The sequence below is a fragment of the Thunnus thynnus genome, chromosome 5, assembly GCF_963924715.1.
Source record: "Thunnus thynnus chromosome 5, fThuThy2.1, whole genome shotgun sequence".
NCBI classification, from domain to species: domain Eukaryota; kingdom Metazoa; phylum Chordata; class Actinopteri; order Scombriformes; family Scombridae; genus Thunnus; species Thunnus thynnus.
The window spans coordinates 18,742,395-18,770,106 of record NC_089521.1 but is presented as its reverse complement, the minus strand read 5'-3'; the positions used below and the strand labels follow the sequence as shown (position 1 = coordinate 18,770,106).

The 27,712-nt window shown below is 40.8% G+C and overlaps 2 protein-coding genes across 2 annotated transcripts in view; one reads left to right on the top strand and one right to left on the bottom strand.

Annotated features, from left to right (window-relative positions):
• The window catches only part of tmem266 (transmembrane protein 266), a 27,478-nt gene extending 8,017 nt beyond the window's left edge, over window positions 1–19,461 (top strand). The window contains exons 3-11 of the mRNA XM_067589773.1: window positions 505–693; window positions 10,515–10,669; window positions 12,555–12,628; window positions 13,580–13,636; window positions 13,835–13,973; window positions 15,017–15,132; window positions 15,743–15,935; window positions 17,313–17,375; window positions 17,478–19,461. Of these exons, the coding sequence (XP_067445874.1) occupies window positions 505–693; window positions 10,515–10,669; window positions 12,555–12,628; window positions 13,580–13,636; window positions 13,835–13,973; window positions 15,017–15,132; window positions 15,743–15,935; window positions 17,313–17,375; window positions 17,478–18,118 (1,627 nt within the window). The 3' untranslated portion in view covers window positions 18,119–19,461. The remainder of the gene's footprint in view (window positions 1–504; window positions 694–10,514; window positions 10,670–12,554; window positions 12,629–13,579; window positions 13,637–13,834; window positions 13,974–15,016; window positions 15,133–15,742; window positions 15,936–17,312; window positions 17,376–17,477) is intronic.
• Window positions 19,253–27,712, bottom strand: etfa (electron transfer flavoprotein subunit alpha). The gene is made up of 12 exons (XM_067589774.1): window positions 27,584–27,712; window positions 25,455–25,604; window positions 25,105–25,186; window positions 24,672–24,754; window positions 24,258–24,357; window positions 23,915–24,025; window positions 23,598–23,699; window positions 23,282–23,350; window positions 23,095–23,177; window positions 21,658–21,723; window positions 21,150–21,230; window positions 19,253–19,761 (listed from the first exon to the last, which is right to left on the bottom strand). The coding sequence occupies exons 1-12, from the start codon at window positions 27,620–27,622 to the stop codon at window positions 19,726–19,728; spliced, it is 1,002 nt and encodes a 333-aa protein (XP_067445875.1). The 5' UTR covers window positions 27,623–27,712; the 3' UTR covers window positions 19,253–19,725.

Genomic DNA, 27,712 nt, shown 5'->3' with positions numbered 1-27,712 from the left:
TTTGTGGTTAAAGGTGATATCTTTGATGTTAATATTGTTTGGAATGCAAATATTTACTGTGGTTTGAGACTTCACTGCATACTTTTCTAATATGAAACGTATGAATACCACGTTTTCATGGCTTGCCAGGTAAATGTGTCCTTGTTGAGGGTATACAGGAGCAGGTGACAATACAGACTGGAAACAGGGACTTTCATTCATCAAAATTAAGCATAGTCCCTGTAGTTATTATCACACTTTACTACCTGGAACAGTTTTGAGGTTTTTTAAGAGCACTTCCATACAACCTTCCAAACTCTGCCATCTTTACTGTAGACTTCACACCACTGCACAGAGGGACAACATGCAGATGCAAATTTCAGCTATAATGAGCTAAAACATGCGAAAACCACCAACAGGTATGGTCCTTTAAGATGACACTCACAGCATACACATCCAGTTCTCTGACTCTAATGTTGCTCCGGTTGTGGTGTTTGTGTGTGTGTGTGTGTGTGTGTGCCACAGGGCCCCTCCCCAAACTGGGGCCTCAGAGCTGGAGGTGATCTCCCAACAGGTGGAGGAGGACAACCAGTGCGTGGCCCCTGTCCAGTTGGTCAGCTTCGCCTACAGAGACTTGCCTTTGGCCGCGCTGGATATATCCCTCGCTGGATCTCAGCTCATCTCAAACCCGGATGAAGAGGACAACAGAGAGGGGTATGTCCCATGTATTCACTCTAACACCTCCTTTCACTTTCTGGTTTTGCTTTACTGTCCGACCACAGCCAGTAAAACAATCTTTTGAGATGATTCTCTCCAATTGATAAACACTTGTGACTGCTATGATTAGCCTGAAACAGATACTTGAATGTGGGCTGCTAGAGAATGAGGGCACGTATTCAAGGAATGCGCAGCACATGATTTAGTTCATTTTCATTTTTGTCATTTGAAGTATAACAAAGATTGTACAATTTGAAGAAGCTGGAAACAAATTAGCAGTTTAATTATCAATGACATCTTTCTATAATTAATTTGTATACTAAAAAGCCCAAAATGTAATTACATATTGATTGATGTTGCCACCACAGTTAAGAAGATACTAGAGATAATGCATCTGAGACATTGTCTCTGGTTGTTGCGTGAAAGTGCTATATCCATAATTAAGGCAGAATTGCAATTACTACAATCTATAATCTACCCTGGCAGAGAAAAGCTCTGCCGTCACTGTTGCTCGTTATTGCACATGGTAATTACACCTGGCGTATTGAATCACCCCTCATTTTATATTAGAGTCCGGGAATCGAGGATATTTGGCGATGAATTTATTAGTGTCACCATGTTAAATGGACAATGTCTCCAATGATGTGTTCATTCCATTTCAGCTCAGTGACACAGCAATTTTCTCTCTAGCAGACAGGCTTCTGTTCATAATGTTGATTTCTGGCAGAAAACAAAGAGTGTTGTTAGCGCCGTAGCTTTCCTGAAATGTCAGAGCCCTGTGGCGGTGCTGTTTCTGTCCATGAGGCCAGCTTGTCCTGGGTTTGTGTTGTTTTCTTATCACCATATCGCCATGCTGCAGGCCCAGTACTCTCAGGACAGGACACACCCCTCCTAGAGCACCCCTGTAGCAAGTGTCCATGGCGCTACATTCAGGAAGCGTGACTCACAACCCTTTGGCATGCTGCGACGTTGGCATCCATGCAGAGAAAGTCGACAAACAGCATAAGCTTAATTAGAGCATCCGGCATTTCGCCATCCAAGCCCTGGTGTGTCAGCTGAGCATGTCCGGCTGGACCTCGCCTGGTCTGGCCTGTCCGGGCCGATGGCTCTGTGGGACGGAGGGCAGGGACAGATGGGTCTTGTCCCAAACACCCACTCTCTCACCCTACCTCATGTCTTTCTCAGTCTCTCTCACTCACAAAAGGGACAGAAAACACACACATAGCAATGCTGCAGCAGAGGGCAGGATCTGGCAGCCCAGCAAAATTATCATCACAGTGGGCACTCTCATATGGCACCATATGACACCCTGGTCCCCCTGGGATTTGGCACAGTGCAGTGGAAAAGTCATGCAGCGCCAAGACATGTCTCTAAGGAGTTATCAAACACACAATTTGAATATTCTTTATTTTTAAAAGGGGCATTCATTCTGCCCATTCTGAGTCCTAGGGCTTAAACTTCCTGATTTCAGGCATAAGGCAGTTTTAAATTCATATAATACTTAAATCAATACATTGTACACATCTCCTCCTGGACTTATCAGGCTCACAAATCTTTTCTTGCTTTAATCTCTGGAGTCCAGACAGAATTCCTGAGTTTCAGGTCAAAGGCATTCCAAGACACACCTGTCATCGCAGTTTCATACTCACATCTGTCATTTGGAAGCACTCTAGGAAAAACAACATAGCCAGCTTGTCGCAGGTTCTGGCTGTCTTCGTGACTCATGTGTGTAACATCAGAGGAATGACACAAAGGTGGGATGTGTTGAGTAGAATGCATAGACTACTCTACATAGGGAAATATTAGCTTTTTGTGTATCATTTTGTACAAGAATGTAAACCCAGTGGCTACTGGTGTTGGGTTGGTGCTGTGATTTTGCTGATTATCAGGACAGATTGTTTTCTACAATGACTTACATTCCTGAGATATTCTTTCAACTAGTCATACCCTTTTCAGGATGTAACTATATCATGTGCAGGAGCAGGTGCATTCTGTTTTAAATCTGATCATGAAAAATAGCTGTTTGGTTTGTATTGATCTCTGGTGATGATTTGATTTTGCGCTGGACACACGTGAAAGAAAAGTTCAGGTCAAGCTTCATGGTCAGAGATGGGATAAGAAAAGGCTCATTACTTGTGAACTGAGCTGAAATCTTTGATGATGCATCTTTGGTTTTGTTTTCTTCCATATGGTAAAAAAGAGCAGAAGAATACACACCAGAGGAGAGCATTTAGTCAAGCATGGCAGCTGCTCATGACTCTTTATCAGGAGACGTGGGCGATTATGTAGGAGGTGGATGTTCTTGCGGACTACAAGGGGCACACGCAGGACTTGCAGATTCTGTGCAGTTGTGAGCTGGATGGAATTATTAATAGATTTTAGCTGCACCATCTCCTCCAGAACTTGCTTAAAGGTCTAAGACGAGGGTGGTGTGATTTCACACACACCTTTGGTCACTTAATTATTGTCTCATTTGTATTAGTGTGTTATTTTAAAAATCAGCTTTTTTCATAGTGGGTAAATTTTTTTGTATGTTTCAGAATTGTTGTAAAAAAAAATCTAAGAAGTTGCATATTCTGTCATACTTCTTTTTTTTCAATAATAAGGCCTTAATAAGGGTTACAAAAAGAGAATTACCAGGTCAAGTAGTTTAAATTAGAACTGCTGTTTGGGAATATGCCACACACAAAATGATTAAAATAGTATTTACGACTTTGGTTAAAATTTGGAAAGTGTGATCATAGCAACATAAAGGAGTGTGCATCCCAATCATCTATTTCATCATGTTGTTTAATCAGAGGTTATTTTCATTTGCCTGTACTTTGCCAAAATTTGTTTTAGATGTATGTTACCATCACCTTCCTTCTACAGTCATTCAGAATATGCCACAGATGGAGGACAGCACTGATAAAGTTGTGCAGTTTTTTAATGAGACACTTAGATAAAACCAATTAAATTTTTACTGGTTTTAACAAAGGTTAAGAAGCAAGGTGGTGTGTTTTATTCTACCTTAATCCAGACCAGTTGTTGTGACCTCCAGACTGGGTGGAGCCCAGGCTTCTGCATGGCCTTAGTCTCTGAACCCTGGGATATACAGCCTGCACTTTTCCTGGGTTATCATCCCCAGATCAGCTGGCTGCCCACAGCAGCAGCAGCATATGCTGTTGATCTCCAGGGGCCAGACTGAGAGGTGTGAGGCACTGCAGCAATGACAGATGGTTCATATGGGTCAACCTGCCGCTTTGACTGGAGAAGAGAGGAGGCGGAGGGGATAAAGAGAAGGATGTAGGGAGCAAACGACCCTCCTCCACACTTTCATTCACAAAGCTGCTGGCTGCAGATCACAACGAAATGGCTCCATTTGATGAATGTCATATCTGTCCATGTTGGACAGCAGTGTGGGATTAACCCTGCGTAGTGCTGTGCAGTGACAAGCACAGTGGCTAGCTGATACAATGTCAGGTGAAATTAAATTCTCTTGCCACTTTTCACTCACTACAACACCTCAATATAGCAGTATGTCAACTTTCACATTATCAAGCTGGTTGATAATGCTCAAGTTAGAAATAAGATGGAATAATTACAAAACTCTAGACTGGAGAATAAGCTTTGAAGGACCTTGCCAGGTTCCAATATGAATCTTGACATCAGCAATATTTCACGGGGCTTTGGAACCAGAGCCATACTATACCTGTTCTGTGTTGATGGATGTCTGAAAAGAGAGCAAGATTTCTCTTTTTTTCTCCCTCTGACTCTATTTCAAACACACAGAGGAACAGTCCTCTCCATCAAATTGGCTCTCTTGCCTGGCACCATGTGCGACACAATAGATGACATTTGAGTGCAGGGTTTGAGGGTTTGTTAATATTCACAGACATGCAAAGTGTGAAATTGCTTTTTAGGCTGAGAGCAAGAGAGATCAAGTGTCCTGGTGAAAACCCATTTATCAGGGACAGCTTCTCTGCTGCTCTGCACATGGAGCCCCATCCATCTCCATTTGCTTAGTATCTGTGGCCCATTTCTCTGGCAAAGACCATCTTTGAGTACCCTCTGCTAGGTTGTACCATACTGTAGGATGCGAGGGAAGAGGAGGCAATATTTAATGTTGGAACCAGAGGAAAGGTAAAGCTGAATTCATAAGTTTAATTATGGAGCAGATGGGATGCAAGTGCCTGGCTAAAGCCTGAACTTTATTAATTGGCATTTGTAATTGATTACCCCCTTTCATTTGATTTGTTAATTCGCTGCAAAAGTGTTTGCTAATTCCCCAGGCATGAGACTGTAAGAGATTAATAGTGAGGAGACATGGAAGCTCTAAAATGTACAATTGATTACCTATGATAACATCACTTTATTCAGCATATTTATTGCTTAGCTGGTTTTCCACTCTCAGAGCATTTTTGCTTCTTTAGGCTGGGATATCACAGATGACTCAGCAGTGGTTACACAGGAAAAGATTTTGCCGTTTGTCTTGATTTTCAAGCAATCTAGACGGATGCCCCACCTGTGTGCTCTCATGAAACAGAAGCAGAAGAAAAAAGCATTTATCAGGGATTAAATGAAATGCCTCTTCAAGTGTATGAAGTAAGTTAAGGAGTAAGTGTAACACAGAGAGCTTGAATAGCCTGAATGGGATGAAGTCCTCCAACCTCTAGCTGTTCAGTAGCCTGCAGGCACACAGTTGTGGTCCATTTTCCCCTGCCCGAGCCTGCTGAGTGCAGCAGATTGGTGTGAATTGGTTGAATTTCATACTGGAGGAACCACAGGGCTGTATAGTTATCAGTACAGAAAGGGAAATTGAGAGGAGACAGAAAACTTGAGTCAAGTTGTATCATTTTAAAATGCTTCCGGATTAGTATCTGTTATTGCCCCTTACACCTTCAAAGAAGATATGTTGAGCTCAAAAGCTCTATACATACATATACATTTTAAATAACAAAATAGACATATTGAAGAAATGGTTCCCAATGATGATTTAAAGGTTTAAGAAAGTATCTGGATCATTATACTTATTCAAGCTTCTAAAAATCCTTCTGAGTAGGGAATATCAGTCTGAAGTCGAACTGTACACAAGCGATTCAATAGTGTGATTCAGGCTCACAAGTAGACACTGATTAATTTTAACAGCAAAAGGCCAAAAGGGTTGGGACAAGTGTACTAATGTAACACATTTGAACAAAAGTATAATTTGCAGGTGTGCTTGAATAGATGAATGGCTGCCAGGCACAGTGATCTAAGTCTTGACCATGTAGAGATTGAATCTCTGCCTTCATTTTTTTATACTCATAGAATGATTCATTATTTTGTGAGGAAATGTAATTGTGTAGCAGTTGCCATTGCCACAGGTCTGGAGTTTTTTGCCGTACAAAGTTGTTCTATTGTAAATGTGCAATCAAGACATCAATCAAGAGTTGCGATGAATTATTCAGAGGCCTGGCACAGCAGTGCAGAGTGACACCATTTTAGACCTTCCTTTGCAAACATTTCGAAGGAACAGTTCATGTCTGCAGTTGTTCGTTGTTTGTGTGTGTGTGTGTGTGTGTGCCTGTCTGTGTGTGTACAGGTATGTGTGTTACAATCAATACCTCAGACAAGTTTATAGAGTCTTTCACACTCATTACTTCTGAATGAATTTTCCACCTCTCTCTCGCTCCATCTTTTAACTCACAAACACACACAAACAGAGCACCACCTCTCTGATTTAATTTCCATTTAACTTGTACCTAATGAGTTTACATTGTATTTTACCCTGTTTCAATTACAGGAGACAGTATAATGAAAGAGATTCTCCTTGTGATAGCATCCCCACCTCAGCGAGAGTTACTTAGCTGAGGCTAGAGCCAAAGCTCTGTCCAGTGTGAATGGACCCCAACAGAGCAACCAGACACCTTCCTCTGTGCCAGTCACTCTTCCTGATGTCTTTGTCCGCTCTGCTCTGTCTGGCCATTCTGCTGCAAGAGCTGCTGCAGCCAGCATCATGTACAGCATGCCACCACTTCCATCTCACGCCACTATTGATCAGTCTCATGATCTAATCCCTTCGCTCTGCGCTGCTGTCGGGCGCGCTTCGATCTTCCCTCAGTGTGTTACCACTGCAGCCGCTGGCCTGTTGATGTCTTTATGAACCTGTCCACAGCACACGCCACCCTGCATCTCTCATTTCCTCCACACACAATGCCTTTAACAGTGTGTGTGTGTCTGTGTGTGTGATGTTTTCCCGTGCACTCACACATACGCGTGCATGACCAAACCTTGAGGTATTGCCCATTCGATCCGAACCTGCCGTGACCCTGAGAGAGTGAGATGATTTTCTTCCTTCACTTGCTCTACCACTGAAGCAGCCCCATTTCCTCATAAATACTTCAGGTCCTCAGCGTTCAAGGTTTAAAGTGATTTCCCTAAAATTAAGTTTCTGAGCTTGGAGTAATCCATCACTGCCATTTACTCTGCTTCCAGACAGGGTTTTTCTTTACAGGTTTATTAAATTAATACCTTTTCTGCCTGGCTTGTGGGAGAGGTCTGAATGAATTATTATTCCACACAGTGTGAGTTAAATCATGCTTTTCAATCCTGAAGGTAAGTGTGGTGTCTTGTGGAGTATTCTGTGTGCTGCTCATTCCATCTCTTAACTAATGGTCCACAAATGTCCGGTGACTGTGTGTTAGGCGTATCATTAGGTAAATGTTTCTTTCTCTTGGCTCTCCTCCACTGGCAGATGGAGTTTGACATTGTTCCTTGGGAACAGATCGGTGCTGAGTAAAGTCTCCATAGTATCTGCTAATGATACCATTACCCTCCACCACCTCTTTGTCACCCCAGGTGTTGAGCTCCTAATCTGTTGGCATCAACTGGTACAGAAGGTTGCTGCAGAGGGCTGAGTGCACTGGTTAGACTCTTGGAGAGCACTGACACAGCGTGGCTGAGCTCCAGCCCCTCTGCTGACCTTGGTGAAGGATGGAGAGGATGTGAATATCTGCTATACCGGAGGTTCAGCTGCAAAATGATTCCACTCTCTAGGATCCTCTCTTTCTTTTCACCTGAAAGTTTTGGCCATCATTCCTGTTAGTTATGATAACAATATGCTCGCCAAAGTCAATGCTGAGATCTGGAAACATGGGGGCATTGCTGCAACAAAGACCGACAGGGCAAAAAACAGTCAGCTGAACAAAGAGGTTGTAAAGAAGCCATCAATTTATTATATAGACCGTAAAACCACAAGGGAACATGCCCAAAATGTCAGAACTAACCCCTCATTGTACAGGAAAACTCTACAGTACAGTACAGTAGGACACAGTTGAACCAGTAAGTCCATTTTTAATCTGAGGAATTTTTATAATGGATAGTTTGATTGATGATTTAATGTTTGCCTTTGTTTTCTCCTCCAAATAGAGGCAAAATGATTAGTTGAATAATTGGTTAGTTGATTGACAGAAAATTAATTGGCAACTCTTTTGATAATTGAGTAGTCATTGAAATAATTTTTCAAGCAAAAATACCAAGCATTCACCATTTACAGCTTCTTGAATATGGTGATTTGCTGCAGTTCTTTGTCTTATGTGATAGTAATCTGAATATCTTTGGATTTTTAGACTGCGAGTCGGGCAAAAAAAAAAAAATCTGAACACATATAATTGCTGTTTACGAAACTGTAATGAGAAACTATTTTCTGACATTTTATAGACTAAATGATAAAAGATAACTGCAAGTTGCAGCCCTATGTCTTGACGTTAACTTGGAGGTTTGTTTTAACTTGTATAATCCCTATTGGACTTCACAACGCGTCCAAATTCTTGTAATTAAGTTGGTGAGTATGCTATTATCAACAATTGAAATGATGGCCATAACTACAAAAATAAGTCCCAAGTTATAATAAGCTAGAATTATCCTTTAACCCAATCTGCATCTTTCTCTGTTCTCTCTTTCTCATTCTTCCCTCTCCAACTCCCCCTCCTTCCTGTCTGGCTCTCTCTCCAGTTCACTTTTGGATGAGTCCCAATGCCTTTGAACTGCCTGCACCCGCTTCCTCTCAGTGTTTGCTTCCTTCGTTCTGAGCTGAACCAAGAGGAGAGTAGAATAAATTGCATCCTCTCTTGTCCTCTGACAGACATTGCCCGTAGCTTTCCTCCTGTGGGGGACAGGTGACAACGGATAGCTGCTATTTTCAAGGGAACATACTGCCTTTCTCAGTGTTGCCTCCGAGAAAGGACAGCCACCCCTCATGCATGCGCACACACACACACACACACACACACACTTTACTTTTTGCGTCTGGCTTTCTAAGAGTGCATCTCAGTATTGTGTGTGCGGAGGGAAGAGCTGTGACAGGAAGGGAAAACCCTGTGTGCCTCTTGGAGATTTGTCATTATTTATTGACCATAAAAACCCAGGAGTCTCAGTCAGTCAGAGTCTCTGATTGGGAGAAGTTGAAGAGGAGAGAAGCGATGGATTTAAGGCAGGTTTGATGCTCACATCTTCAGGCACAACCTACCTATAGACAAGGAGCACGCACACCAGGGACACCGGCACACTCCAAGCTAATGGAAAATATATAGTAAGGTGGAGGAGGAAAACTAGATTAAGGCATTGTCTTTCAGTTAAGTGAACATCTTTTTGGCTGTATATGGCTGCACCCTCCAGATGGTGCACATGCAGTTCCACTGTCATGCCAAGAGAACTGCATCATGCGGTCAGCCAGCCAGCCAGCCAGCCAGCCAGCTAGCTAGCAGTCATCCAGACCTCTAACTGGAGATCCAGTGAGCTAACAACCAGCCAGGTTGTTGGCACACCAGGTAGTCACCCAGATGGGTATTCAGCCAGCCCTTCAGGTAGCCAGTTTTCACTCAGAGACCTGTCTTGTCACCCAGCGAAGCAGCAAGGTGAGAAATTGACCACATGAGGCTCTAATTTCTCCAGAACCTCACTTCAGTTGCCCATATGAACACTGAATGAGGTTTTGCTTACTCTAATCATTCCTCATGTCCATACTGGTCATTAAGAGATCCCTCCCTAATGTACTTTAAATATAAGTGATGGGGTCTTCATTTTGTGCAAAAATGTATTCCAACTTATTATTTGACTATTATCCTTTAAGGTTATAGATGTGTTATGTAGAGAATATGGAACATCTTGTGAACGTTGTGATATTTTAGACGTTAAATCTAATAGAGCTACATATACAAGCATGTTCTGATGAGACAAAAACAAATTATTTAATGCGTGAATGTGGAGTACAACAGATGTCATGTAATCTGTTTCCAAAAATAGGCACAAACAAACTAATGGCTGTACACTACAGTGCTTATGATAGCACAAAAGGAGAGCTTTCCAATGGGAAGAGGGAGGTTTGCCAAAAGGCAAGAATGCAATGAGGAGACGAGAAAAGGGGCAAAGAAGCAAAGACACCATAAATTTGTGCACAAAATTACTTCATGCTAATACGTCTTCTCAGTGCCAGCAGAACATGTATTTATGCTTCACATTAAATTCAAGAGTGTAAATTAATTTCAGCATGCATGCTCTGCATTTTGAATTATTTTTATGCAGAATAGTGCCCTCTGCTGAAAAATATTTAGAAGAGCATTAACTGATGGAAAACTGAGCAAAGTCAAGGTTGAACACACCTCATGTTTTGTGTATCATGACGTTTCTTTGGTTTTATTGATTTGACCTTGCCTGCTGCCTGTCAGATTCATGCTGTCTACCAGTATTACATTTTAAAATAACACCACAACAAGAACCATTTATCTTTGTCCCTATAGATCTTCTAACCACATTCAATCTCTCTCTCTCTCTCTCTCTCTCTCTCTATCCCCGTTCAGGTCGAACTGGCTGAAGCCGTGCTGTGGGCGAAGGGCAGCGCTGTGGCAGGTCTGTCTGTTGTCGGCGGGCTTCAACTGTTTCCTGGTGGCCTGTGTCATTCTGGTGGTGTTGCTGCTGACGCTGGAGCTGCTCGTAGACACCAAGCTGTTGCAGTGTGAGTGCTGGAAACAAAGACAATGTGACGTCACCTGAGATTAAGAATATAATATGGCTGTGGTTTTGATTCTTCTCAGCACAATTGTTTACTACTTATACAAAGCCAGTCTGTCAATGCATAGATTCAGCAGACAACCTCAATAGTGTTGGTTTAAATAAGTGTAAATAATAGTGATATAGAAAGTCAACATCGAAGCACACCTATAATGTACTATAAGATAATATGCTATATTATTGACATATATATCGACCAGTAAATTATAATAAATTACAGTAAAGAAATGCCAAGGTATGTTTGAGGTTATTTTCATTAAAGATTTCTCAGTTATATAGTTTGTCCACCATAAAGAACTGACTTTATTTATCAGCTGCAAAACGTCACGTTGTGGTCAAACTTCTTTAAAAAAAAATATCTTCATCAAAAATGTTTGTGATGAGTTTGTGTAATCAGCCAATATATCATTATCAGATGTTTTTGAAACTTTCTTTACTATACTGTACCTTTAACCATTAACCTTTGGCTGTGGTCTCTCTAAATTAAAACAAAGACTGCTTTTGATCATTAGACTCTTGCTTTGAATTTGGTGATCAAGTTTTCAAGAACTTATAACATTATTGGACTGCAAGATTGCTTTGAATTTAGTGTGAAAACATATTTTCAAGATATCAGTTGTATACTCTGTCATGCATTTTACCTTTATTATTTCTATGACTGAACATTATCATTATTATTATATAACCACAATGACCAAAGAGACAAGCGAACTGGTAGTGAATGTGCTACAGTGCTCCCGTCTCTAACACAACAGTGGATATTAAAAGGTAATACTATACTATACTATAATCTACTATAATCTGCTATGATTAATGATTTTTGATTGTAACATAATTCAGAATAGTTTGTGGAAAAATAGATGTGCAATATGTATTGTATGTGAGTAAATACTAACTTCTTACCTGGTCTTAGGCATCTGCTGTACAGTGAGTTTGTGTCACTGATGATCTATCCTATGACCTTAGGCTCTGATCAGTCATGGTCTTGGGAATATAACCTTCCTATTAGTATTCCACAATTAACACAGAATGTCAGGTGGCGGAAGTACCAGTGTGACTGATGTCACCCCAGGGTCACCTTCATCCGCATCATCTGGCACATTGGAGACATCCTCATCTATCATAAGTAGAAGGTCAGGGGGTTGTGACCTGTTAGATGTCAGAGATCAGAGTTAAGAACATGCGTTGCAGCAATGGTGCTTCAGCAGTATCTGAATCTGAATCTGAGACTGACTGACTGACTTACTTACTGACTGACTGATTGATGAGACGGGGCAGACAAAGGAAAAGTAAGACAAATGCATGAAGGGAGATTAGCGGACAAAGAAATCAGGCAATACAACAGTGCTGGCTGGTGGATAAGTAAGTGTGTGTGTGTGTGTGTTGGGGGGGAGGTGGGGGGTGGACTGGAGAAAGATGAATGGACTGATGGACAGATCACTGAACATGGCAAACAAAGACAGATGGGAGGAGAGGTGGCGCATGAAGAGAAATGCCTCAGCTGACAGCCGAATTCTGTTTGAGGCTGTCCACAATTAGTCTGATGAATAGACAGGAGGATGCGGACACATGCATGCACTGTATCTGGTGGATTCATATTTATGATGTTGCTTAATGCTTCTGTCTGTGCGTTTATGTATGTGTGTGCATGAATGCCCCCATTTTTATCACTTTACTGCACCTTGTCTGTGTTGTACAGCACCTAACAACTGTTAGGAACAATAACGAAACAAACAAATCCATCTTTCACTACTTCATGTCACATTAGCTGTCCTTTTTTTTTTTTTTTTTTTTAAAAAGTAACCAGTTATTCTGTTTTATCCCTACAGTTAATAATGCATTCCAGTTTGCCAGCATCATCCACTGGATCAGCCTGGCTATCCTCTCTGTGTTCTTCACTGAGGTGAGTCTCCATCTTCCCCCCCGCCTGCTCTACTCAAAAACAGTTTCACTTACAGCTGATGCAGCAGCCTATCGATTAATGCTATGTCGTGCAGTATGTGGGGCCAGTGAAGTACACCCACAGATTCTCATTAGAATACTAACAACACCATGAAGCGTTCTGTGCCCCTTGTTCCTGCATGATTAGATTGTGATTAGTAAAGGTGAGCCACTGATAGTGTACGTAACTGAAAGACTAAAAATCATACAAGAAAAATGGGCCTAAATGTTATTAAAGCCGGTCCCTCTTAGGTTATTCGATTGATCAGCAGCACAGTCACTTTAAAATGCAGATGGGGCTTTTCTGTGCCACTAGTTTTAAATAATTTCAGTGCCTCAAGTGTGACGTATCGATTACTATTTTCTTCATAGCCAGCCACATTTGTCTTAGTAAACCTCCAGCTAACTTTGTGTAGCTGGAGGTTTACTTATATCAGTAAAAGCAACCCCTCAGTGATACATTGAAGCAGTGAAAACAGCAGGTCGACTGGTTTCTGCTCTAGTGCAATCTCGAATATCTGAAATGAGGATGGGGAGGTTAGGGGATGGCAGAAGAGGAACAGAGAGAAAGGGAGTATTGTTTGCCCTCTGTAGCCCCCGCTGCGTCAGCAGAATGAGCTAAATGCAGTGTCTGTGATTGTTTGGATGAAATACTATCGTGCAGGCTCTGATGTGTATGAATATGATGTCATTGATGAATTACCAGTGGAGGAATGAAAGAAATGTAAATTGCAATAGCAAACGCCATTTACTGAGACTTCCAGGATTTTTATTGGGAGTTACTACCCAGCGTGCTCTGCCTCTATCATCCAGTCTCCCTCAGTGCTTCAGTTTAGCTGTCCTTGTTTTCTTCCAATTTATCTGGTGTGTAACCTGCTCTCTGTCTCCATCTCTGTCCCTCTGTCTGTCTCAGACGGTGTTCAGGATCGTGGTGTTGGGGATATGGGATTACATAGAGAACAAAGTAGAGGTAAGCTCCCAAAGGTCCTATTAGTCACTATTAGTCCCTCGGGGGCCCCTTTCACCGCAGTGTCATTCCCTCAATGTCATACCTCAGTGTGGCCACAGTGGAAGCTTCAGACACAACAGTAACCTGATGTGGGTGTGTGTGTGTGTGTGTGTGTGTGTGTGTGTGTGTGTGTGTGTGTGTGTGTGTGTATTTTCTCAGGTGTTTGATGGAGCTGTCATCGTCCTCTCTCTGGCCCCCATGGTGGCCTCCACAGTGGCCAACGGCCCCAGCAGCCCCTGGGACGCTATCGGTCTCATCATCACACTGCGCATCTGGAGGGTCAAGAGGATCATTGATGGTGAGGCTGGGAGGGGCCAGGGGCTGATGTCCCCTGCGTCATGTCCTTTACTGTCAGGTCACAGAGATAGATACTGCAGTGTGCTCTCTGCAGCATCAGCTACATTCAATCTTGAGCTTGTTCACTCAATTATCTTTTCCCTTGTTTTTTCTTTTTTTTTTATGAGGATTGATGGTAGGACAGCATCTGCCCTGATGAACTTATGGTTATAATGGTCTCACAGCAGCTGGAAAAGGCAAACTATTTGAACAATATGTGTTTGCAAAGCATATTATTTGTTGGAAATAATCCTTTTTTTAACAATGTTGCTCCCCCTTGTGGTTTGTTAGTATACTGTACAGTACATGTTGAAAATGATGATTTGTGAGTGTGAGCAAAATGGATTATCACTCCATCCATTGTTTGTACCTACTTATCCTGTTAAGGGTCCGACATGGACTACACAAAATGTTCAGTGTGCGAAAACATTCTCATTATTTCAATAGTTTCCATGGAAATAAAAAACTAAAAATAGATTAAGTCATTTACAATGGTTTTATGTCACCCGGTTAACCATTTTAATCTGAATCGGGAGACTGTAAACAGTTTGAAGTGTGTTGTCACCTTTTGTTCTAACCACCCTAAAGATGAACCATTAACATATTGCAATATAATACAATATAATACAACACCACCGCAAAACCATGGCCAAAAACAGCCAACAAAAACAGACAATTTCTCAACACTGTAAGCCTCAGAAAAGTAGCATTTTTTGCAGGGATATTGTACTGTACTGTACTGTTATGTTTGTTGGCAGCAGTCTCCAGTCATGTACCCATGAATGTGAAGAATATGCAGGCTTTTATTTCAACAAAACAGTGGTTGACTTCGATATTTAGAAACAGTATGTACAGAAATACACTATTACAAGTTCCAGTTTTTTAAAACTCTGTGGAGAGTCATAAAATCAATGCAGCATTTAGTTAGAATTAAAACCAGCAGGCACAAGATTGAATATTTCTTTTGTAGGGGAACTGACTTTATTTTATGCCCTCTTGTTCCAGCCTACGTGCTGCAAGTGAAGGTGGAGATGGAGCTGGAGATCCAGCAGTATGAGAAGGCCAAGGCAGTGAGAGAGGAACAGCTCGACCGTCTCACTCAGATTTGCCAGGAACAAGCAGTATGTTCACTTATCAGTTTCATACCTCATACCTACTTCTAGCACAATTTATAGCTGCCTGTCACCAGCAGAGGGCAGCAACGTGCTATGCAAGAAAAAATAACAAAGGCTGTACTCAAAGAGGCTAAGAGATGCCTGCAAAATTGATCCCATTCATCACTAGATAATACTTTTTACAGCAGTCCTGTGGATATCAGATAGCAAGCACTGTGCATCAACTCAAAGAAATCTATTGACTCATCGAAAATTTAATAATCATAGTTCTATTATTGATTAAAAGTGACATTACTCAGCTAAAGTATAAGTTTATAAGTGTAACTGAGAGCACACCCACTCAGTGCTCTCTATTTTTCAGATGTCAACCCAAAAGAGGAGAAAAATGTCCACAGTATATCTGAGAGTTATTCAGTGCAACCATTGAGGTTTGAAATGCACAGTTTGGTATACGCACACTGTGTTGTACAGTCAAAGGTCAGCTAAGCTAATATGCAAATAAGATGCTTGCACAAAAGGGGATGGGATATTAGCATGGAGAAGATAATATGTTGTTGTTAGTGTTGTTAGTTTGAATGACTGACCAGTTCTCCCATTCCTCCCTCTCCTCTTTCAGTTTGAAATCAGGCAGCTGAGGGCCCACCTGGCCCAGCAGGACCTGGATCTGGTAGCAGAACGTGAAGCAGCCATGCAGATCCACCATATGTGGGGCAAACAGAGCAGCAGTTTCCATGAGGTGGATGGACTGGCCCCTGGGGCCTCCGAGCATCATGGGCTGGTTAAAGCTAGAGAGCCCGGGGGGCCCGCAGGTAACCGTCTGGAACACCCAGCTCCTTTGTATAACAGGCTACCATGGACCTCTGTGCACAAGAGGGATTTCAGACTGTGCTTTCTATGTTAATCGTCTCCATGCGAAGTGGAAGGTTGAATGTAGAGATGTCCTCAGTGCCTTGAGACTTGCCAGGCAAGTGGTGTAGATGTCAGAGAAGTAGGTTTGCTGCTTTAAATCCTTTGGGCTGGCAGGAATTAGAGATCCTTTGCCTCCTTTCACAGCAACACTGATCTGTTAGAAGTAACGCAACAACTGGTACATAGAGGCTAGTTATATAAAGGTTAAAGACCTTTATGGTTACTGAAAGCAGCAAAAATTAAAAATAAGCAGAAAATCTTACAGCAAACACCCAAACCCCTGCAAATAGTTAAAAACCTGTCACTTATCTCATGCTTCCTGCTGGAGGATGGGACACTTTATTAATGGTGGACATCAAACACAGGCATGGTGTTGGCATCCTCTTCTCAAAAACATTTGTCTTTGAGTCCACATCAAAATTCTGGCACGACACCTAGATGGACTATAAACCTCTCACACAGTGACAGGTCATAACTTACACGACTTAGCGCAACAAAGCGCTGTCAGTGCAGGTGATGTCAGGGCTCAAAACATTAAGGCTTTTCCTTTATCAAAGCTATAAATCATAGTGCGACCTGCAATACGTCTGAGCTGTGGTGTTTCTAGTCAGACATCCTTTTAACTGGACCTGCTCCTCATACACTCATGTGTTATTGATCATCTGGAGATAGTCCCTGTCACATTGTAGGCTGAACAATGAGTGGCCTCATCTTGGGACAGACATGAAATTAATATGTGAAGCCCAAACATAAATTAATATAAGCCAGCGGTCAACACAAAGAAACACTTGGGCTGATTTAGGATCTATGAAACACATTCACACCAAGAGCTGCTCTTTTTTAAATATTTGTTCATTAATGGATGCTCATCACAATTTTAATGATTTGTTAAGTCTTTTAAATAATTTATCAAACAAAAAATGCAAAAGAGTTTCTCATTCCACCTTCTTAAATATACATTTTTGGTTTTATATCATTTTAAATTGAATACATCTGGGCAAAAAACACAATTTGAAGATCTTAGGCTCTGGGAACACGTAATAAACATTTTGCACTATTTTCTTTTTACATTTTACAGATTCAATGATTAATTGAAATGAAAATAGTACTTTGACCTTTCTGTTATCTAACTGTAACCAGGCTTAATGGATTCTAAATAACTCAAAAAGCTACACATACAGTGGGAATATAAACCCAGTGGTCTAGAAGAGCACCATAATTCACTTTTATTGGGTCTGAGAGAAAGTACATTATGTTGCCATTTTTATTCTCTTCAGATCATCATGGCCAAGATGATATGAACAACTACATCAGCCAGTATTACAGTGAGCCAAGTAGCGGTGAGCATCAACAAGATCCTACCTCACTTTGTTCTCACAGTATATCTAGCACCGCATTATTTCAAGGCCATATACTATATATTATATGTGGTTTTCTTGTAGACATGGGGATCCCAGACCCTGCTGCACGTGTCATCACCACAGCAGCTATAGACGTGCACCTGCCTAACAACCCAAGCCAGCTTCCCTCTTCTCTAGTGAGTGCTGACGCGGTGTCATCTAGCCGTCTGCAGCGAACCGGCAGCTCGGTCAGCGAAGCCTCCACGACCACGGTGTCCCGCACCAGCTTCAGCGCCCGGCAGCACAGCATCAGCAGCCACACGTTGGGCTCCACCACGGACTGCAGCTCCACAGTGCGTGAGGCCTCCACCTCCACAGACTACAGTGACCAGCGCTGCTACCCTCCACCTTACAGCAGCCCCCTGGCCCTGGGCACTCAGCCACGAGGGAGTCCCAGCACTGTGGTGCAGGAGCTGCTCTCCTCTCTGACCGAGGACTCTTGTCTCACCCAGAAGGGCCTGGACCCTGTCAATCTCAAACCTCCAAGCCCAACAGGTTCCACTAAAACCAGTCCTGAGCTGGAGCACAGGCTAAACATCTACAACAAAAGGAACCAGGAGAGCCGAGTTGGGTTGCACGCCAAACCCCTCATCCATCTGCAGGGCAATGAGCCTCTTCTAGAGGAGAAGTACAGGATGATGGAGCCAGTGGATGCCCCAGTCAACCGTCTGTCAGAGACATAAGACAGTGCCTGACACCAGGGAATTTGCAGGACATGCTCTTCAAATCAACCGCAAAAATTAACATTCTACTAAACTCCCGAGTTGCTGGGAGTCACTGGCACATGAACCGTATGTCTGTCATCCTCTTTGTACTGATGAACTTGCTGGAGCAGTACACACACAGAGGGCATGGAGGACAGAATCAGGCACCACTTATCAGGAATTGACACTCACAAAGACACTTTTTGAGTTTTATGAAAAATTTTACCAAAAGAAACCAGCAACAGGGCTCACGCCCAAAATCCTGAGACAACTGGTCTGTGCAGAAAATCTGGCTCTTGATGCATTAGGTTGTGGTTTGATTTCTAAGGATGTGTATCCAGGAAGAGGTTGGTGCTGAGGACTTAGTTCCTCTGATACACTTTGTAGGAATTAGAGATGCTGGACTGATGAGATCATTTATAGGAGAGCCACAAAGCTATAAGGCATGGATTTACCACACTTGCAGGTGTATCAACTATTTTGTTAATCAGTCTCCAAACTCACAAAGAACAGTCCTCTTTGACAGGACTGCTGCAGGGTACATTGGATCAGTGTTGAGATGCTATGTTGTGATCTCGACTTATTTCTAATCTTTGTCTTTCTATTTTAGCAATGTTAACATTTTTATCTAAATTCTATGGGTGTAACGAGTGTGGCAAACCTTCAACTGGTGGATGATTCAAGAGTTTTTGTCCAGGTGCCATGACTGGAATCTGACCAAGCCCAGCTGAGTCAGTGTTTACTGAGATTTGAAAACCACAGAATTTCCCCAAACACACCAATTTAACTGAAAATCTGCCTGCACATGATGGATTTCCTATCATTCAGGTCTAAAATATTGTATTTTTATGACTTTTGGGTTTGGAAGCTGTGTAAATATATCAGGATGGGTACGATCATTATATCACAGCCAAAAATAATGAGGGACTCTAAGTGGGGCTACTATAAAAATGTAACTCGGAAAGAAAATTATCATAGCATGAACCTTCAAGATTTGCCTCTTAAATATCGCAAACTAACCCTGTTTATTGTATTGTCAACAGGTATTTTCTATCTTGATCATGGAGAGAGGGCATTGCAGAGGAAACCCAATAAAGGGAAAACATGGCAAAATGAGAATGAGAGTTGTCAATTTAATACATTATTTTCCAAGAGCATCTCAGAAAAGGACACATCCTCTAGCTTAACATGACCAATTAACATCTCACAGTCTAACAGAAAGAGTTCACGAGACAAATTGAGTGTTCCCAAACACGGTCTTTACTGTACCTGAAAGTATAATGCAAATTACAACAACTGTACTACTGGAGGGATATAAATAACCTCCTCCCAAAAGGCAAGTACAACTCTATTTGTTGACATTTAACACTTGTGTATATAAAAACTGGCATTTATTTCTAAATTAAGAATGTTCTGATGCCAGCCAGAGAGAAGATTTCGACAGTGAAGTTATTTATGCACACAGATGTTTGCAGCTTCATAAAATCTGTTAAGGCAAGGCTGTGGGTTCCTGTGGTCACTCTCTGAATTCTTCTTGTTGTAGGCCACAGATGCACGATAGAAGCTTGGTGATGCTTTGTTCTTCCTCACTTGCTCAGTGCTTCAGTCATCTCAGGAACAGCCTGAAGAGAAAACAGAACGGACTTGAATAGAAAATTTAGCCAAAAATCACTTTTAACTCAGCAAATATTTTCTGTTAAGTGTATTTGCTGCATAGTTTAAAACTCAAACTACATGTTTGTAAATGCTCCAGTGTACTTTTAAATGAATCACTGGTTAACTAAACCTAGAAACACTGAGGAAATCATTTAAGCACAAAATTGAAGTTGAAGCCATTTCTAGTCTGCATTAATAAGTGCTGCAACCACTTGAAATATTTCCAGGCTTTACATGCAGGGATTAATGTTTGCCGGCGCCTGACATTTTCATCCCCAGCTTATTCCATAAAATAAAGATTGATGAGTTTATTACACAAATATCATGCATGCTGCTGCTTATGGTATAAATGAGCGCACGGTCTTTCATCTGAGATTTATCAAGGCCGCAGCTGGCTGTGAGCAAACAGACATTTATCACAGTGTTTGCGAGGTTGATGAATGCAGAGCGAGACTCTACAAGGGAGGCATCTGGCTTGTAAACAAACATACTGATAACGCCGGCCATGTAGTTTTAAAGAAGACAAATTCCGAAAGCTTTTGTAGTAAATATGAAAATTATTCAAATGCTTTTCTTTCTGAGTCAAGCAACTTCAGAACTGAGTCATCAGTCACTGCCTGAGTTAGTCCGAGGTATCACTTGTCCATTTGGGGGAAAAAGTAGAAAGCCCATCCATTTTAATCAGCTATCTGAGGAGTGATCACATGTAAGATGATCTCGCCCAGTAGGTCACAACTCTGCTGCCACTAGCTATTATTACTAATCACTTCTACAGAGTTTGTCAGGACACCTGGGCTGCTCAGGCACTACTGAGGGGCTAAATAAAACATAACCAACAGGACACACATGAAAATATAACCTACTAGCCTTTCACAAGGAGCACTGGACTCAAGTGTTAGTCATGCCAACATGCCTGGCTCACTATCTCTGAGCACCAGCTAAACACAAGAAAGCAACTAGGCGTGTAAAAGGCCTTGGCAAGTAGAAGCTGAGTACATAACTGCAGCCGTCTTTTAAGTAACTATTTGATCACTTCTTATATAGTCTGAGATGCTAATGTGTTTCTCTTGTAGCAGCAAGCTCCGGCCACAACTATCCTCTGATTAATTCAAGACCTTAATAATTTAACAGTTGCACATTTCCATTAGGTGGAATAAGGCATCGTGCAAAATTTATCAGCGAGAAAGCAAATGTTATCTTCTGACTGTCACTCTGGACTCTTCGCTATCAAAACATACAGTACAAGTCCATAGAATAAGTGCTTGTGTGGTGTTTTGGCCTCACTGCTTTGTTATTGTTTCCTCTTGTAGGATCATAGTGACATAAGTGTGCTATATCAATCGCAGACGCTCACCTTGAAAAGATCGGCTACCAAGCCATAGTCAGCCACCTGGAAAATGGGAGCCTCTGGGTCCTTGTTGATAGCAACAATAGTCTGAATAAAAAAAAGAACATGTTTAATACCTCATACACAATAAAATAATGAACAAACTGCCTCAAATGTTAGCTTAACTGCTCTTTGTCTTCTGCTTAGCAAAAAACACAGATTGTCCAAACAAAAATAGAAGTTAGACTTAATGCAGAATGTCACAGAAATGTGAAGTTTTATAGTTTGAAACGTTCTCCAAGAATAGCAAAACATTTGGTTCTTAATGGTAAACAATACAACTACATCTAAACGTGGCAAAGGGTGTGATTACCCGAGTTATTGGGTTTGTGGGTGCTGTTTGCACTTCATGTGTACATGCAGGCAGAGCATACAACCTCAACTTTTAACTTCATGTAGCACCAATGGCCTTTATAGCAAGGCAACATCTGTTTTTACAAGGTTTACACAAATATCTGTGACCAAACTTGCTTACCTTGCTATCCTTCATTCCAGCCAGGTGCTGAATAGCTCCAGAGATACCAACAGCGATGTACACCTCCTGTGGACATGAACAGAACAACCAGACAAGTATTACTTGCTTGCAAACATGAAGTTTAAAGTCAGGCCCTTGGAAAAGTACACCTCAGAACTGCGGTACAGCAGAGCTGACTGATGGTATAATGACCATGGCCGTGTAATCTATTAGAGCGTTCTGGGGTGAGTGCACAAAGGGTCAGCCGTCCTCGCATCTCCACAAACCCGCTGGGAAAACCCATCTCTGGCTCTCAGTTTAATGCACTGCCATATGAATATTTCAGTGTTCATTTAATGTTGCAGCTTAAGTGTCGGAGGAGCAGAGAATGAGCACAATGGTATCTCAGAAAATGTATAAAGCACTCTATAGCCATAAAAACCAGACAATAACCGCTAAATCTGCTATTTGGCATTCTTACATTAACAATTTAGAGAGCATTAAGTTTCCCCCATGTGATTATAAGAACTCATACAGGGCAGTCCAAGCAAAGTGCTTTTTGTCATTCCAACTGGTCAAATTTTTCACTAAAATACCTTAAGACACTTTATATTTGTGTGGGTTATCTAGTGTCTTCTTTACATACAGTGTAGCAGCATATTTAATCTTTAATAATCATTTAACAGGGAAAAAGATTGTTGTTTTTATGATCATTTTATAACTATGGTCCAATACTGCCAAACTGTTTCTTATCACTGACACATCTGCTCAGCTGCAACATCTGACAGTTTTGATTAGTGAACAGAATAACCATCTGTAAACATCACAGTCAGATGTCTTTAAACCATGACTCCACTAAATTTAGTGATAAATTATATTTTCATCAGCATAGAAAATGTATTACTTTACAAGCATACATGTTTTAAATATGTTAATCCTTCATTTGATTGAATATAGTTAACATTTTTAGATTGGTAGGTGAAAAAGACAAGCCGAATTTTAATTATATTTAATTAACTTAGCCAAGCTTGTCATAACATTTGGAAAATTCAATTTGGACAGTCTGGCCTGGTCTGAGCCTTTGACCAGACATCCCGTGCACTCTGCTTTAATGGATCAGCTAAATCATTTAGGGCCCTAAATGTGCCATCAAGTACATTTTGTAGGGCCTAATGTGTGGATAATCATAGCTGGGGTAACCTCGCTGACTCACATAATGGGAAGTTAACCTTTTTACAGGTCAGAGCTGATCATACTGAATTGCAAGCTTGCTGTGTAAAGGCAAACTGGCATTTATCAAGAGCAACGGATCTGTGCACTCTTTCACTGTAATTGAGCTCAAGTGTTGCAAGTCGTTAAACATGTTTTTCAATGCAACTATTCACATTTTGCTGTTTGAAAATGTTCCAAATGTTTAATTTTCTTCATTTGATATATTTACAAAAAGGAACAACTTACCGGTGCTACAATCTTGCCTGTCTGTCCAACCTGCAAATCATTTGGGACATACCCAGCATCCACTGCAGCTCTGGATGCACCAACTGTAAAGAAAAAAAAAATATATATATAAACATATAAGTCAAAAAAACAAGCACACCTGTAATAAATAACACAAAATGATGTTCCTATACTACTAGTGTCTAACCTGCAGCATTCATTTTGTCAGCAAGGTCATAGAGCAGCTTGAAGTTATCTCCACTCTTCAAGCCCCTTCCTGGGAAAAGAAAACGACAAGCACACATGAAGAAACACACAACCCCGACCCCAAGTCTACAAAATAGGATAATTAACAGATTTAGATTGTTCTAGTGTAAAAGATACAGTCCAACTTGTAGTAAAGCAATGCACAAAATACAAAGAAAATAGCATTGCAAACAAATTAATATTTCAGAAAATCTGACATTGACACTGTGACGTTGCTTTGGCCATAACTTGTAATTCAACACAATGAGATTTCACACCTCCTGACACCACAACCTTGGCGCTGGTCAACTCTGGACGGTCACTCTTTGTCAGACTTTGTTCCAGCCATTCAGAAAGTCCGGCGGGAGAAGAAGCAGCCACTGTAGATCAGAGGATCACCAATGACAAGTAAGATAATTGTATCAAAAACATATATATTGGTAATGGTAAACAAATAACATTTGTAGAAGTACTGTATCGTTATTTTTTATACCATAAAACAACGTCAAATGTGGCTTTAACATCCATAATATGAAGTCATTTCTTAACATTTACTGTAACAGTGCTCTGTGGATGAATCAGTAAGCTACTGTACCATCTTCTGATGCAGCACTTCCTCCCTCTGTTGAAGCTGCCTCGAAGGACGTTCCTCTGACGGTGAAGACCTTGACGGCCTCATTACATTTCACAGTGCTGAGAGCATTTCCTATATAATATACATATTATTAAAAAAGTAGCAATGCAAACCTGACAGAGCAAAATCCTGTTGCAAAAACTGAGCAGTGTTTTAAGTTACAGCTGTGTTTGTATAATCAAAGTCTGTCACAAATGCAGTTAAAATGATTCTGTAATGTTTCTACTGAAGAGTATCAATAATAGTCAAGAATTATGAAAAAACCTCAATTGTCTCTATATTATAATATAATAACAAAGCTTACCAGCGTAGATGGTTCTGACAAAAGTATCTGGAGACTTGATCTCAATAATATCTGAAATTGGGGCAACATCTAGCTTGGCGGCCACTCTGGGAAGCAGGTTCTGCAGAACAAAATGATGAATGAACATGAAAATATGCAGAGATCTTACATGAGGATTTAAAGAATAAAAAGAAGAAACAAGGGTTGTAGTTGATAGCTGATAAAATATTGTCGGCTAACAGATAATGGGTACAAAGAGTTTGGTGGATTGTTGGAAATTTGGCAAAAATGTAGTCAAAATCAACACTTAAATTGATTTTGACGTTTCAGAATAATTCTAGGCATGCGGTGGAACAGAAACTCATGTAGAATATAAAGGCATTTCTAGATATATCAATGCCAACTACACAGGCACTGCTCTTGTCTGTGCCTCACCTTTCCAAAGGCAGATGCACCAGCACAGATGTGGGTGAAGTTGAATTGCTTTTGTGTTGCCAAGATGAGTGGAGTCAACTCCTCTGTGGAACAAGAGAGCAGCAGGGTTGTTTTTTACCAAGTAAGCCAAAGAAAAAAAAAAAAAAAAAATCAGGTGGCTTGAAGGTCAGAAAGTCAGCTCATGCCAACAGGTTCAAGCCACCATAAACATGTGACAAACAATCGTTCAGTGAGTACTGTTAATATGCCCCACAGCAAGCCACATCTCCACCATTAGCAGCTGTAAATATGCCCAAACTCTCAAATTTGAAGCAGGTTATTGCTAAAAAAAGCTATTAACATTAAATATTATAACATGCTCAATATTAAACATGCTCAGTATATCTTTGCTGAGTGACTACAAGCTTAGTCAGGTTGCTTTTGTGTTACATACCTGGAAGAGCACCTTTGAAACAATCATTTTGAACCACCAGAACCTTCTTCACACCCTGTACTTTGCTGATTTCCTCTACGACCTGAGAAGACAGAAAACCACATGATGTATCCAGGCTACTGCACTGATGCCATTCTGATATCTTCATGTACATGTTTATTATGCTACAACTATTGCTATTCAGTGTTTTAATTAACCATATGTAGCAGTGACATGCATCTGGTCAAATGACAGGTGGTGAAAGGACAAGCAAACTTACTACTCTTACTCTTAACAGCCCAAATAACTTTGAAATAATATCACAAATCTGGCAAGCCCTCAAGCAGGTCAGTCTCAAAAGCTTTTCCTACCTTTGCACAGTTTGTTCCTGCAACCAGACAAGACACGTCACCACCCAACTTGTTAGCGGCAGTGATGGTATTGAGTGTAATAGGGGTCAGTTTTTCATTGTTGTGCTCCGCAACCACCAAGGTGCTCTGAAACCTTTTGAGGAGACCAGTCTGTTGGAGAAAATGTCAACATCTCAGTCAGTATACAAGACATGTCTGTTTGGTGGTGTTGCCTGTTAGATCAGCTGCCATATTTGAGACAGGTTATGAAGACATTGTTCACAACATACTCAGACTTAAGTTGGGCAATGTATCAAATATTTTACACTGTAATCATGTTTACTTAACCTTAAGACATATTGTTGTCTTAATTATCAAAACAATCAATTTCTACGTTAAACTTACTAATGATTTCTGAGCTGCAATGATTAGTCAGTTAATCAATCAGCAGATTATTAACCAGCACTTAATTGAATCATTGTTTTAGTAATTTTTTAAGAAAAAAAAAAGTAAAAATATAATGCAAATGAATATTTTTTGGTTTCTTTGATAATAAACTGCATATCGTTGACTGTTGTTTGGACAAAACAAAACATAGGAGGATGTCACCTTGGGCTCTGGGAAACAGTGATCAGCATTTTACATCATTGTCTTAGATTTTATAGATCAAACAAGTAACTAATTAAACCAAATAATAATCAACAGATTATCAATAATGAAAATAATAATTAGTTGCAGCCCTACTGGGATCCATGATAACATTTGCATGTTCGTATGAGGATGTCCAGGGGTCTATTCCATAAAGCAGGTTTAACAAACACTAAGCCTAACCCTGAACTCTGAGTTCAGAAATGGAAAACGCTGAGTTTTCAGTTCCAGGACAGCTGATCAGAGTTTGTTCAATCAACTCTGAATGTTTTCACAAGCATGTGAGTGGTGACTGGAAAAAGCCACCATCAAAGGAGCTCTGATACTACAATTCACTATGGCAACAGGTAAATAAAAGGCAGAGCCTCTATTTTCATCCAGAGGAGGTGGAAACTTTAATGCATATGTATGCCTACTGTACAACACAGCAGCAATGATGGAGACTGGGTTGGAGTTAAGAAAAGTGTCAATAAGTTAGCACAATAAAGTTGTATTCAGTGAAGACCATTAATTCATCATCTACCAGACTTGAATTTACTTAATGGCTGATAAAGTGGTTGCATCTTAATATGTATTAGGCTGTACATTACATTTTGAATACATTTATATATTTACTCAATTTTAATCTGACGAGGACAAAACACAGGGGGCAGCAACTGAAGATGAAAAATATAGCTGAAGATTGAAAAGCGATTAAAACAACTTTCTGGAATACATCCCAAGATATTAATTTGCTTGTATTGTCATATTGTCCAGTTCTCTGATCTATTTGATCAAACAGTGTTCGCTTTACTAATCAAGAGTTGTACCCTGGTTAAGGCATACTATACACGCAGTCTCAGATTATATGTGCAAATGTGAATCCAATTTTTGTGTGAGGGGAGTTGTACACGTAGGTTAGTGGGCAAACAATCTGCAATGCAACCTTCTGTCACAACCAAACAGGATGATACCAGCTTCATCTGGACATGACTGAATATTATCAGTTATTGCAGGTCATTCAAAGTCAAGAAAATAGAGAAAAAACATAAAATACCGACCTGCAATCTTATTAAATACTGGAATATATCTCACGGGATGCTACATACTCTTGGTAACACTTTGTAAACACCTTCAGCGTCAATGACAATGGAACAGTTTCATAACTTTAGTTTACGAGGTTTCATAACCACTGCGCTAGCTATGCTAACACCAGCTAGCATTAGCTCAAAAACAAAGACACTGTTACCTTGTAGCTATATCAAGTGTCTTTGAACAATATATATATGTAAAGTTAATGTCAGAATAAGGCAACTAACGCTGCCACGTTGCTGTTAAATAAAAATATCACCACGGTTTGCAAGAAGATCGCGACTTGTGTGGCTAAATTAGCTGGACAACTGGCCAGCTAGCAGCTGCTGCAAGAAACAAGTCAGATAACTGACGTTTTTCATGTCACTATGCTATAATGGATCAACACAATATCTATGCAGGTTGTTAAATTGTAACTGTCATACACTTACCAAGTGTCTCAGGTTTGTTTTGCTCAGAGCTCTGTTCATCTTGGACTCTTGTTGTTGCTTGTTCTTCAAAGATGCAGAGACAGAACTGTGCCAAAGGTCGTCTGACGTTTCACAAGAGTTCTCGCGAGA

Coding starts and splice junctions, on each gene's coding strand:
- etfa (XM_067589774.1), bottom strand. CDS start 27,622: ATGAACAGAGCTCTGAGCAAAACAAACCTGAGACACTTG. Junction 24,358..24,671: donor GTGCATCTGCCTTTGGAAAG/GTGAGGCACAGA, acceptor TTTGTTCTGCAG/AACCTGCTTCCCAGAGTGGC. Junction 21,231..21,657: donor CTGGAATGAAGGATAGCAAG/GTAAGCAAGTTT, acceptor TTTTTTATTCAG/ACTATTGTTGCTATCAACAA.